Source organism: Papaver somniferum, chromosome 3 (assembly GCF_003573695.1).
Source record: "Papaver somniferum cultivar HN1 chromosome 3, ASM357369v1, whole genome shotgun sequence".
Taxonomy (NCBI): domain Eukaryota; kingdom Viridiplantae; phylum Streptophyta; class Magnoliopsida; order Ranunculales; family Papaveraceae; genus Papaver; species Papaver somniferum.
In genome coordinates this window covers 197,676,317-197,690,104 of record NC_039360.1, presented here as the reverse complement: position 1 = coordinate 197,690,104, position 13,788 = coordinate 197,676,317, and the positions used below count along the sequence as shown (strand labels likewise).

The 13,788-nt window shown below is 35.3% G+C and overlaps 1 protein-coding gene across 2 annotated transcripts; it reads right to left on the bottom strand.

The window, feature by feature from the left end:
* Positions 1-1,431: 1,431 nt before the first annotated feature.
* LOC113358383 (DNA-directed primase/polymerase protein) lies at positions 1,432-12,063 on the bottom strand. Of its 2 annotated transcripts, XM_026601935.1 has the most exons (15): positions 12,046-12,063; positions 11,649-11,747; positions 10,872-11,026; positions 10,316-10,485; positions 10,041-10,187; positions 9,861-9,912; positions 8,685-8,859; positions 7,905-7,987; positions 7,548-7,760; positions 6,754-6,870; positions 5,687-5,843; positions 5,234-5,341; positions 3,836-3,901; positions 3,479-3,729; positions 1,432-2,283 (listed from the first exon to the last, which is right to left on the bottom strand). In XM_026601935.1, the coding sequence occupies exons 2-15, from the start codon at positions 11,701-11,703 to the stop codon at positions 2,194-2,196; spliced, it is 1,839 nt and encodes a 612-aa protein (XP_026457720.1). In that variant the 5' UTR covers positions 11,704-11,747; positions 12,046-12,063; the 3' UTR covers positions 1,432-2,193. The 2 variants fall into 2 exon arrangements, with proteins under 2 accessions (XP_026457720.1, XP_026457719.1); XM_026601934.1 differs by lacking the exon at positions 12,046-12,063 and having other exon boundaries at positions 11,649-11,800.
* Positions 12,064-13,788: the final 1,725 nt, after the last annotated feature.

Here is a 13,788-nt window from a genome sequence, read left to right as displayed (position 1 = left end):
TACAGTTCCAGGATCGTTAACCACGGTTTTTTATTGCTTAACAATTTTTATATGCATGTTGAATTGATAAAAAAATCGTTAACCATTAGGGTGTAGTAGATAACGACCCTAAACCTAGTTTTCTTCCCTAGAATAGTGTCGTCTAGGGATTTCTAAATCGCTAACGACTCTACATGATACAAAATTTGTTCCCTGTTCAAAAAATAGGAAGGGTCGTCATGTCAAATGATTGTAGTCGTTAATTATGTTGAAGGGTCCTCATGTGAAGTCGTTAACGATGTTGAAGAGTCGTTTGGTTTTATAAATTTTGCTTGCCGACCCTTGATCTATGAAATGGCTCGCTAGGGTCGTCAATATATAGGAATGCCTAATTAACGACCCTAAGAGTAACATCTTCAGAGAGTAAAAAGTTTTAGAGTCGTTGGGTTCTAAACATATCAAGTTAACGACTCTATATGACCTAACTAGCTGGAGTCGTCAATTATATCACACTTGGTTGACGATTTTTCATAACCTGCAAAAGTTGCAGGTTTGAGTCGTCAAAGGTTGTGTCAAGTAATTGACGACTCCTTAGAGTCGTTCGTTTATTACCCTCTCGACTTAACGACCCTCACTCTGAGTAGTTGCATAGTGTACATGAATCGACCACTTGGGGCTTCATTCATACAATTTGAAGAGTATATGAAGTTTACCTGATTGTTTTGAGCTTCGGGTTCTTCATTTTGAGGATTGGTTCCTTCATTTTGAGCAATATGATTCCTCTACTGGAATCCCTCAAAAACTCAACTTCTTCCTCTCCACAACACAAAAACACAATTTTTCTTTTATCAAAATTTTATCCCTAAATCTGAATTTAATCTAATTAAACTAATTAACAATTAATTAACTTAATTACCACTAATGATTTGGGGTAGTTTAGCCATTTAAAAAAGTTGGGGATAAGGGATACCTCCCGATTACTATTTCATGACCTTTTTTGTCCTGTAGCTAGGGGTCCCCAATTATTTTTCCAGGGCCCCCAATTCAGCCTTGTTGTTTAACTTGCAACAGGAGGAAGTTAAGGTATACCTTTCCAAAGTTTGTGTTATACCATGGATTTGGACTCTCCATCTTTGGTTCTTTACTGCCTCCTTACTTTGCCTCATTGGTATAATTTGGTATAATTGAACTTGTATCCTGTTTTTCTTCACAGGAGCATCATCATTCTCTTTATGGTGCAACTGTTTTTCTAATTCATTGCCTTTTTTGCCTTGAGAAAGAAAAAAACACAAGTCCCTTATATTTAACAAGTCTATCTGATCTTTTATACGCCTGATTCAGCCTTCACAAATTCCCTTTGTGGTGAAGACTCTTCGACATTTGGCCAGTGTCCTTTTGCTAGATTGGTTTGATGAACTCCCTTAACTGTGCCATGCCCTTCCAATCTATCGATGAGCAGTAAATGCTGGTAGTTAATTATAAAACAGAGTGTCACTGAGGTTGCATGTAGTTACATCATGGTGACCTGGTAAATCCCAAGTCCTAGTACAAGTTGAGTTGTGATTCACTTAAAATAATTACCTGATTTACTACTAACTACCCCAGTTTTCCCATTGCATTAAGATAAACAAACGGGTAATTCTGTACTTGACTACCATAACGAGCTTATGGAGAATGATGGGCATTGCAAATATAGTCTGCATCCTCAGCTTTCACCATCATCGGAATGTTACAAATATTGTTACTGTAGATGTCAACTTTAAATGCATGCTGTTTGAGCATCTTTGGCTGCAAACCTCGCAGGTATCCTTAGCGAATCCCGAATCTGAATTGTATGAATAGTGAAACTCCATACCAACCCCAGATTTCTTTCGACTGTATGACAAATGTATGCTGTTTAGCATCTTGTCACGATCTTTCGAGAACCTTATATAATTTTGGTACTTTTTCTTATTCTTCACTCCACCAACAGAAACCAGTCTGAGGAAGTTACTTGCTATTCTCGGGAGTCCATAGTACTTAATGTAGATATTGAGATATGCAGAAGACATTCACGGACGTAATTGAAATATCCTTCAACAAAATTTTCTTTACATTCTTCATCAGCTTGAGCACGTTGACAATTGACTGATCGCGCAGTGTTCTCTGCTTGAAAAAAGCTCTCAACTTCAGACCAATTAAATAAAGATACAGATAAAATATATAGCCGTTGAACTAATGTGAGTCGAGTTGCTTCTGTTCAGCCTGGGATGCAGTCCTTTCTACAGCCACCCACCACTCATATTCTTCGTCATCAATTAATTCCTGATAAAACAGCACAAATAGAAAGAAAATGCTATTAACTTCAAAATTGTTCCTAGTTTGCTTATCCTATTTACTTTTTGAAATTACAAAAGAAACCTGATTTTTTTTTTGAGCATATGATGAAAACATGAGAACAAAAATAAAGTAAGTTTTGGTAACAACTTGAGTTGATCTCTTTTGCTAACACGCTAGTGCAATCCAAGCCCCTACTTAAACAGCATTTTACCTCCTCTGACCGGAGATGTAATTTGGGACCCAAAACAAGCTATCTGGATCAAAACCACACTTTTAAATGAGCTTAATAGTTTTGAGATTCGAACAGGATCCTGCCGGAGTATTTGCAAGTCATCAAAAGCCAGGGAGGGTTTATGTTGAAAGATGCCTTTGAATACATGATGCGGCCGGATCGGAGTTGAAAGTTATTCTTAAGAATTAGGTTTTAGCCTTTTGGCAGCAAAGGCTCTACCAGAACTTGACTAGCTTAACCATAACCAACGAAGCCAGTTGACAGAAACGAATAATTATTTTAATTTGCCCCCCTCTTTTAACACCACCTCACTACTGCCATCCTTCATATTCGTTTCCCTCGTTCATCAACAATGGCTTTGTAATCCTTGTTTTTGGTAATTGAACTTAAATTCTCAGAAAAAAAGTGTCCCTTGTTCTTAATATGAAAGCTTACTCCTTATAACACAATGAGCTGAAAACCACCTAAAATGCATTGGAATGACCCAAGACCACCAGTTACCATAAATTCATTTCAGGTAACCTACTCAAGAGTTGCACGAGTAAAATTAATAAAATGTGCAACCTGTCCCGCACCTCGAGGGATATGCAATTGCATGGTGTTTAGGCCCTTAAACTAAGGTATCGGCACATCCCCATATCATTCCTAGGAGTTAAGATCCTAAGGTTTAAAATAGATGTTGAGACTTAATTATTCTTTCATAGTATTCAAGTGTACTAAAGAAAAGAACCATTGTTGCAATTATACGTGTCACCAGAATGCTTGAAGATACAACCGTTTATTTCATCGTTTACACTTCCAATTCCTCAAAATTTCTTAACGTTGCAAGTCTAATGGCCTGATCTTTGAAGTTGCTCCAATGAGATTTTAACCAATATTATCTAAACAGAAGCAGGCAGCGAAGAAAATTTAAGAATGGAAAAAGAAGGTTACACAAGGAAGACTAACCGGTTCATGCTCCTGGGCTTTTCTCTTACTTTCAATCTTATCAGCAACTCTCATGGCCTCAAGCCACCAACTATTTTGGTTGCAGCTCCCCAGATCTTTACCACAAGAATTATGCTCTAAACCGGTATTACCACATTGATAGTCGAGGTTATTACTCATTGACTTGTAATCATCTGTCTGCGACGTACTCATAAAAGCTGCAGTATCTGGAATGATATCTATCGGGAGTGGACGGGTGGGAGATCGATACCCTGATGGCATCATTTGGAATGTAAATACAAAGTCACAGACAATACTTATACTATAAACAGGGTTCTTAATGAACAACAAATCAATGCAAGATTAACATATCCACACCTTTGCAATCAGGGTCATGACATTTTTGATAAAAGACAGCCCTTCTGAAGTCCACAACATACATCACTGACCACAGAACCAAGTTAGGCACATATTAGTCAGTTAAACATTCTTGAAAGAATGAAATTTCAAAGGCAGGGTAACTAAGAAAATGAAATATTCCTCGATTATATTAGTTTCATAAGGTTGGGATCCTTTTACAGATACATTCTTAAAGGCTTTCATAGACAAGGGATTGAGCGAAAGGCTGATTCTGGTGAGTGGTTTTCGGGATGAAGATCAGCTCCAAGAAGGCTCAACCCACATGGATTACAAATGGGTACATGGTAAAATTTCAATCATGTTACGGCGTTCCAAAGCTACACTTTTAAGCACATAGCTATAGATGATTCCCTTTGGAACTGGGAGTCTGTAATAGGGATGTATAGAATATTCTTTCTTTAATTTTTTTTGTTTTGTTTTGTTTTAATATTAACCTTTCTTGTTTCAAAAAATTCTCTCTCCATAAATTTACTGACAAACGGCAGGTTAAAACTTAATATATTGAAATCAGCATAATTTCGGGAAAATATGAGATGATCTCTGAACAAGACCAAATTCCTTACTTGCAGATTTTAGTTGCATCCTGATATATAGAATATTCAAGACAGCTTAAATTTTAGTATGCCTGCATACAGCCCTATCTGAGAAGACAACGAGATTTCTAAAAGTTTAAATCACAATCATAATAACATAATTCTGAATTTTCAATGCTTAAGTTAAACATGAAATGTAGACAGAAATTCAGATAACAAAATAATGGAAAGCTTAGGGGCGTTGACGTGAATCATAGTATCGACGATGAGCATCTTCATAGAGGAATCCCTCTTTGAACCACGATGGAATCAAAGTAGAAAGTATCGCTATTCTGATGACTTCTATTGTAGGTAACCTGAAATGCAAATCTGATTTTGCAGGTATTATAAATGTTCGTGTCTATCGGGTTTCTAATGCTAATTAAAGCTTTCCACCTAGTATATTTGACCTGATCATATTCCAGAGACATAGAAGATAGATCCCAAATGACCAAGGTACTTGTGCCATGTTAAAAAGGAGAAAAAGTTGTTGGTGTATGTCATTTGCAAGAACATAAAGAGTGCCTTCTCCTGGGAAAAATAGATCCCCAAGTGGGTATGGCTTACACAAAAATAGCGGGGTATATCACAACCAGGATATTATAGGGTTTTCCCCAAGTTTCATGTTGGAAGTTGCATTCCCCCACCAACCACATCTTACCTGTGGGTGCTTGTTACACATAAGAATAAGCAAGAACCAAGTACAATAAGCGAAAACTATGAAACAGCCTAGCATAGTACGTAAACCTTCATAGAGAGGTAAAGGTGCGTAAGATAAGGTTACCGTGATTGCTTTTGTGTTCTCTACCAATACGCTCGCAGAATCTATTTCTGAGCATATTGTAAATCATCAAACCATAATTTGAAAACCAATACCAGCTCCGAATTTTGCCTAAGTTGTAGCAGAATCATCAGACAACACAACAAACAAGAACAGAAAATACTTAGTGTTAATCATGATATTCATAAACTCAAATAGGAAGTTAAAAGAGGAACAATTAGGCATACTGTAGGATTTGATATAAAGAAATCTTCTTAATCGAGTATAGTAAGCTACAAGCATCAAGGCTCACTTTGTAGACTGATGATAGATATTAAAACCAAAAAATAGTACATAACAAATTTCAGCTAACCAGATAAACAAGGTTCAAACCCATAGGCTGGTGAAACCTTGTTTTTCCTAGCTTTTAGGTTACAAATAGTAACTAGTAAATATAACTTAAGTAGCAAGTACCACCTGACACATTACCCAGAGAGGCAATAGATTCCACAAATATGTCCAAAGCAGGGAATGGCGTCTTCCCCATGAATTGTGTCGTTGGCATATCACTAGAAAAAGCATTCAATGCAAACTCTTGTGGAGCACGCAAATGTTTTTCGTAATTACTGTTCAGCTGCATTTAAAAAGCAAATGCAAAATTCTGGAGCTGATGAGAAATAGAAGCCTTTTAAGAAAGATGATAACATTGATAAGTTAAAGAAAAAAATGTTCAAAAGGTACCGAAGCCCATCTTGAATGTGCTTCTGGTCGGTTTTTTATGGTTTATGCAACAAATCATGCTCAGCCTAAGTTATTATTTTTGTTTAATTTAATCTAATTGGATTTAAGTTTCATTAAGTGTTTAAGATTAGCTCAAGGTTAGTGCTACATAAAGGTCAAGTATACCTTAGGTGTCCTATGACTCAGGTGCTTCTCCAACGGCAACTAGTGATAGAGAGTTGGAGGAAACACAAGTGTTCAAATAATCACAAAAAAAAAAAAAAAAAAAAAACAGTGAACTAGTACTAATCTGATTCCTTTCTATAATCTTGTTAAAATTATAAGCTGTCATAGTGTATGTTTTATATCATATAGGAGAGTGATTATCAAGTTATTTTTCTGTTCATCCTAGTGGTTAATTCATAATTGTACAACAATGTGGTGATAATGTCTTTTCTCTCCACAGAATTCCGTTGACGGGTAAAATCTGATGTAAGTATGCATGATATTGTACTATGCAAGAGATAGAATGTCTTTTCTCTCCACAGAATTCCATTGACGGGTAAAATCTGTTGTAAGTATGCATGATATTATCTATGCAAGAGATAGAATATTTCAGTTGCAGCATGAACTGTTCGTACAATATATGGTGTTGCTATAAGGTTGTGGCCGAGGGGTATGTCTAATACTGGGGATAATTCAATTTCAGCATAAGGTATACTCATGTATAAGTCTAAAGAATGATGATAACAAAGCTGAAATTCCAACATTTTCAACTTTAACCACGTTCCGAAGGGACTTAGTAGTAGTAAGTGAAATACTACCTCAGTATTAAAGCATAAAGTCTTCATGCACTCTGAATCCAGTTTGCAAATTAGGACCTTTTGGCAATCACCATTAATCTTGCATATTAAAGAGTCCATGAACATTTCTTCTTCACTCTGTGAATAAGTAAATCAACTGCTATAATATTAGTTTCTCAGCACAACTATAAATAGAAGAAGAAAAATTTAACTTGTAGCACAAAATAGGGAATTGATCCTTTGATTAAAAGCAAATGCCAGAAGGAAAATTTGACAAAGGAAGTGAGAAACAAACTGGAGGGGGACATTAGACAAAAACACCCCTTGACAAATGAAACATTAGATTAAGAAACCCTATAAGAAGTAGCTCTCAATTTGGCATGATATCAGCACTACAGTGACCCTCTCCATAAACAAAAATATCTGAACTGCACTATGCTCAAGAAAACCATACTGCTACTCGGTCTATGTTTATATACATTAGGTGTTCATTCACAACTTCTAATAACCATCCATGATTTCAAGCGGCGAAAATCCTCCGAAATAGGAATGAATACTTACGAAATATACTATTAGATGTACATAACTGCATGTTTTGGTGTACACTATGCCCGCATGAAAACAGAAGGTATCTTGCATTTGACATGGGTTCTATCTATTATATCTATCTATATAGACGCGACACAGTTGCGATTCTTAATTATCCACAACAATTGTGATTCATACTATTCATCCTCATGGCAATTGACTTAAAGAAACATAAACTAAATCTTATTAAAAAGATTAAAGATGCTATATGAAATAAAGTACCATACCATGTTCTTACATTTGAACCGCCCAGTAGGTAGAAGTACAGAACTCTTCCCCGCCTTCGAGGATAGAGCCAAACGAAAGCACCGATTTCGAGAATAGACAGCAGTGTCAACAAAAAGTTGAGGTGGGAGCTCATTAGAGCATGAATCTTTTAACACAAACAACATCTTAAGTCTCGGATCACTTTCTCTTCCACAACAAATTCTTGAGCATATCTGGCAGCGATGATGTAAGACTAAACAGTGTCAACCTAATATCATTCTTGAACATGTTCTTATTCAGATTCCAGGAATCATAAGTTGGTGGAGAAACTAGTGCTTCAAAATAAAATAAAATGCTTAGATAATTCAAAAGAATACCTCCGCAACAAATGCACCAGCATGTGAGTTGTCCTTAAAAGCAGTTTCTGGTATGCGTATGATCAAGTGACGCGAAAACTTCTCTGCCAATGCACTAATGGAAGTCAGATATTTTCTTACAGATGAAAGGTATGCTGTCAGGATAATTCTTACAATAGATGACAAAAGTTATCAACTTTGAACTGGTGTGATACGTAAGGGATCATCAAAATCCAGAATCTCCTTTCTGGGTAATACTTCACTCTTTTCCTTGAAACTGCACTTGCAAACAGCATACCCTCATATTTTAGCCAATTATTTCATTATTCAAGGAATATCTTACGAGGGAGGAGCGAAATTCAATAGTTAAACAAGCCTTTCAAATTTAGAAAATGCTTGCTTAAGTAATAAGTTTCACCGAATTTTGTCATTTGTGTACAAACTGACAGTAATAACTAATGATGTGATTGTCAATGTTTGCCCACTGTTTAAAGGTTGGAGTCAAAGGAAACATATTCTTCAAGCCATTTCAGAGTTCTCTAAGATAATGATACAACATGAAGGAAGACTTAACCTCTTAGACAATACAGTTTCTCCAAGTTCTCGTCAAAATTAAATGTACAAGGTTTCACTATATTAAAAAAGTCATTTTCTTTAATGTTAATATATATTTAACCATTATATCCTCAAATAATTCCAGATACAAACACCTTAGATCCCCAAATGTCAGATTAGATGCCAAAAAAGAAGCAAACGTCACAAACACACAGACCATAGAAACACATACCATGACAACCATACCTTTAGTAGAAGAATCAAGCTCTACAATCCAGTCTAGATTTCCTTGTATAGAGTACTTGTCATTTAAAGCATCGAAAGTGGCTGCTATCAATAGATCAACCATTTCCTCTCCATTTTTGTCTGCATTGACTATCCTGCTGAATTCCAGATCAAAATACAAATGACACGGTAGACCCTGGAGAAAAATGGCATATTAACAAATGTGTTTAATGGGGACAAGATTAACAAATTAACCAAGACATACAACAGAGATCATTAACAAAATTTATTAAATTAAGTCAGATGTAATAAAACTAAAAAGGGATAACGTCCATAAGGATCACAGAATGATAAACAAACTGCAACAGCAACAAGGTCACATGGTAAAATAGGAATGAGCTCTTACAAATATTGTCTGTTGTTTATTTCATGAAATTGCTGCAACTGCTGATACTCATCCACATGTCCAGAAAACTTAATTTAAGCTAAGTGATCAGCAACGTATTTTCAAAAACTCTGTCCACGTCTAGACAATCCAGGTTATGTATGGTTTCAAGAGACACACCTTTCCTAATGATCACTATCAGTGTTTCACGTGGACCCGGGAGGTTCTTCCACATGGGCACTTCACTTCTTGCATGTCTGTAAGGTGAAAATATTTACTCAGTCACCAACTATATCCCGAATTCCACCGAAGTACCCTGCTCACTTATACCGGCATGTGATGCACGTAATTCGTCTTCTTGTATCAGTAAAGATGATTTTTCATGACAACTACCCTCATAAAGAATCGAATCCCTAGATATTTCAACTCCATTCAGACTTAATACGTTAAGCCTTCAGCATCTCTATTGTGTAATTATAGGATGATGTGTAATACCTCGTGGAAGTTCTAAAAACAGTTCTCCTCTCAATACATCCTTGAATCATTTACATGCAGGCTCGCATTTGTAGCGCCTGAAGTATGTCAAATACATTTGACTTCAAAAGTAAACCATAATTATAGAGTGGAATCTAGGATTCAATAAGCAGATGATTATTTATTTCAAGTCTTCATGATGATTAACAGCCTAGCTTCACCGAACATGAGAAACAAAAGAAACTGGTACAGACTGAAAAAAATTATGCATAAAAAACCTTTGATATCTCTAACTCAGTGTAATCTTATATACATGGATAGGGATGACAGGTCATTACTTCCTGAATCACTTCATAATGATGACGATATCTGGACTCCATATGTTTGTACCTGAATAACAGCAAATGAAATCATGAAAACAGGGATTTAAAAAATTAAATTATATACACAGTGATTTAAATTTAAAATAAATTAAAGTTAAAACCAACAAGTTGGCCAGGATAACGAAAGAAAGAAACCTTTGCCAGAACTCCGAATAAGTTGAGACGAGAAACCTTCTTTGTCCATTCAAATGATCTTGATAACTAAATAGACGAACATGAGAGCGTGTTTTTGCAAATTCTATTGCCTGGTCTTGTTTGGGAAAGGTAACCCAGACTTTGTTCCTATATGAAAAACGAATAACTTAGATGAGATGGCTCCGACAATACAGTAGTCAACACTAGACGTAGATGCCCAAAACCTGATAGGACTGATAGAAATCTTGTGAAAAACATCGCAGATTTTCAAGTACCTTGAATTTAAATCATTTTCTTCACTGAGGTCATTGTGTATTTCGCGTAGTAATTGCAACAAGCGCCTTGGTTTCTTGGCTGGCACACCATGCGGAGATCCATAGAAGACAACTGGAGAAATATGCTTACGGCTGCTGAACTTGACTGGATTAATTTCTGTTGAACCGAGCTGATGGAAATATTCATAGATAATGAGCAAAACATGAACTTAAACTGCTGGGTTCAAATAAAGCCAAGAAAATCAAACTTAATGAATCATCATATACCAACGCCAAGGTTATTAACGAATAATGTGTATACCAACCCAGGAATATTTTCTGAATTTTCCATTCAGAATATCTGAAAGTAACCTTTTTCAACCACAATGAAGACGTTTGATGCTTTGTCTTATACTACTCTTTCTCCCTGTTTTGAATAGTGAGAGATAAAGGAAACCCACCAGAAAGACAGGACACAAAGAATACTTCTTGTATAGTGTGAATGTGGAAGTCGATACAGTTTAATTGAACTTATATCAAACAAAAGTTAGTACTCCAATTATGCAAACAGACTTACTTTTTCAACGCATAGCCGCATATTTGCTGCATCTTTCTGCCCTTGTCTTGACGATCCTGAATGTGCAATCCTAGCATCTGCCGAAGCTTCATCTTGTGCCAAACTCACACTTTTAGAGTTACTACGGCTTTTCTTTCTTTCCCTCATTGCAGATGCTGTCATAGTTGATAATAAAGTATGAGGCACAAAACCATCAATTCATTCTACCTGATCCCACATGACCTGAGACCTTCCAATTAACAACTTAAAGTCGGACGTTGTCTGTATTTTTGGATAAGAACAATCGAAATAATGTGCCCATACCTTTAGGTCATTTTTATTGTACACCAAAGCTGAGGTATCAAGATACTGTATTAAAGATAACTTGAAAATACTAAGAATTGACTCCTATCATATTCATATATAATTAACAAATTCAAATATGTATTCTGCTCAAAGAAGATTAGAACTATTCGTACCCAAGAGATATTGCTGAATACCTAAAATGTGATATTCCTAGGACATTATTGGCCAACATATTTCATACATAGAAGTCATAAAATTTTTAATTTTTCAAAACATTCAAAAACAGGAACAAAACTTCCGAAGGTTAAGTCGATTTCACATTTCAATTTCCAAACTTTGAACGTAAAACACAAGAGTCTACCGTTTTGTTCACAAACTGACTAGAAATGATTTTCTACAATTAGTAAGTATTATCATAAGTTCGACCAAAAATGATAGCGATCCAACTAAACCCTAGATCTCATTGAAGTAATCTAAGTATTAGGAACTTACGAGGAGGAGAGATGCCACACTTGAAGCACTCAAATAGCCGATCAACATCGTCCATTCTCTGTCGTTCTCTCTACCGATAACTGATCTTGAAATCTCCAACTGCAAAACAAGACTTCGCTGTTTGGTAACCCACTAAAAACAAGGACTTGTGACGACATTGCAACTTTGTCTCTAAAATTATGGGGTACATTAATTACACCCCAATATTTCACGCACAACAAATATATCATCCTAAAATAACATACACGTTCCCAAAAAAAAAAAACCAAAATATTAGAAACCTATCATAGGGAACATTGGGTGTTAAGGGTTCACAAGATGACAAAATCGGGTTATGAAATAGTAATCAACAAAATTCCAAATCCAACTATTTTTTTTGTAAATTTAAATTTATTACCTTCTCCTTCTCTTTTCATTCATAAATCATGATGAAGATGATGATCATATACAAAAAACTAAATTTATTTATCTTTCCTTTTCTTTTTTCATTCATAAATCATGATGAAGATGAGATCATAAAAATACCCTATTATTCTTCTTTCTCTCTTCTTATTCTCCATCGCGATGAAGAAGACGATCACAAAAAGAAAAAACCAAGAAAACCCATCATTTATTTTTGCTTTTGAAAATCCCCAAATTCGAACTATAAGTTAACCTACGGTTGGGAAAATTCATACTTCCCAATCGTACGTACAAGTTACGGTACGGAAGTATGATTTTTTCAAATCGTAGAATTTTTGAACCCAGAATATACGGTTTGGAGTTCTTAACTCCACAACGTAGATGACTTACGGTTGGGTTTCCCCACCGTACGCACTGTCTACAGTTTGATTTCCTAACCGTAGACAGTGTGTACGGTTTGGAAACCCAATCGTAGACAATGCGTACGGTTGGGAAACCCACCGTAGACAGTTCTGATACTGTTTTTTTCAAAAATCTAATTCTATCGATTCCGACCTATCCATGCATAAAAACTAATGAAATAAGATGGCTTTTTTTGATTTTTACCTTATTAAAGTCATTGCGGGTGGATTAAGTGGTGTTAACCGATAATGAATTATTTTGAGAATTGATGATTAATCGAAGAAATAGACGATGGAGGTGATGGGGGAGAAGAAAATGGAAGAGTTAAAAGGAGAGGAATGAAAACAAATTAGTTTTAGGTTTCAATATTTAATAGTTTAAGGGTATTTTAGTATTTTTTTTTCTTATGAATTAGGTGCCCTTATCTTCATTGTAGGATATTTGAATCCTTAGGAGCCCTCAAAACTCTTTTCCTGGAGCCCCTATAATAGGTTTCAAATATTATACTCCATTTGTTTCTGGAAAAGTGTTACTTTCATTTTTTTTCAGTTTGGCCTAAGATAATAATACTACCCTGGTCGTTTCTCATCATTTACATTTTTCTCTTACCCATGTATATATTTGAGTATTATAACATTGCGCATCATTTACTACCCTAGTCGTTTCTCATCATTAACATTTTTCTCTCCCTTTGATGCTCTCTTCTTCAAAGCAGATCTGAAGAAAAAAACAGGGAAAAGAAACAGGAAAAAATAACTGCAGAAAACCATCGATCTACAAAAAGAGAAACGACATATCAGAGTGATTGAATCATTTAGACCATCTTTAATTTGAAGAACGTAAAAAATCAATCACAGAATGATCGAATTAGGTTTTGAACATTGAAACACAAGATTTACCGAGTTTGAAGATCAAAAAGAAAATTAAACATGTAACAACACAAAAATTCCTCTTAGATTTACTGTCATTTGTGACGATTTTGGTTTTGATTTTGATTTGCTACAGTTTGATTTTGAATTCTTATGATTTTAATTTTGAAATCAGATTTCATTTTCTGAAGAAAAAACATTTGATGCATGTATTATTTGTTATCGATTATTGTTACTAATTAGTTTGATTTGGTTTGGTATGTAATTTGATTTTGATTTACAGTTTCATGTTATTAGAAGAAAACTAAACTCAGTCGTTGCAAGTGTAGTTACAGGTAGGAAATGATTGCATGTTATTGTTCTTTGTATGTGTGTTCTTTGGTATTTGCATGTTAACTATACAGTTGTTGTTAAAAGTTGAGAATGATTCTACAAAACAATCATGTTTCAGTAGTTGTTGTTATTAT

What these genes read in the sequence shown, in the direction of transcription:
- LOC113358383 (XM_026601935.1), bottom strand. Translation starts at nt 11,703, where the DNA reads ATGGACGATGTTGATCGGCTATTTGAGTGCTTCAAGTGTGGCATCTCT. An exon ending in TGCGGCTATGCGTTGAAAAA is followed by an intron (nt 10,486 to 10,871) that starts GTAAGTCTGTTT and finishes TATTTCCATCAG; the next exon opens with CTCGGTTCAACAGAAATTAA. An exon ending in GAAAATGATTTAAATTCAAG is followed by an intron (nt 10,188 to 10,315) that starts GTACTTGAAAAT and finishes TTTTTCATATAG; the next exon opens with GAACAAAGTCTGGGTTACCT.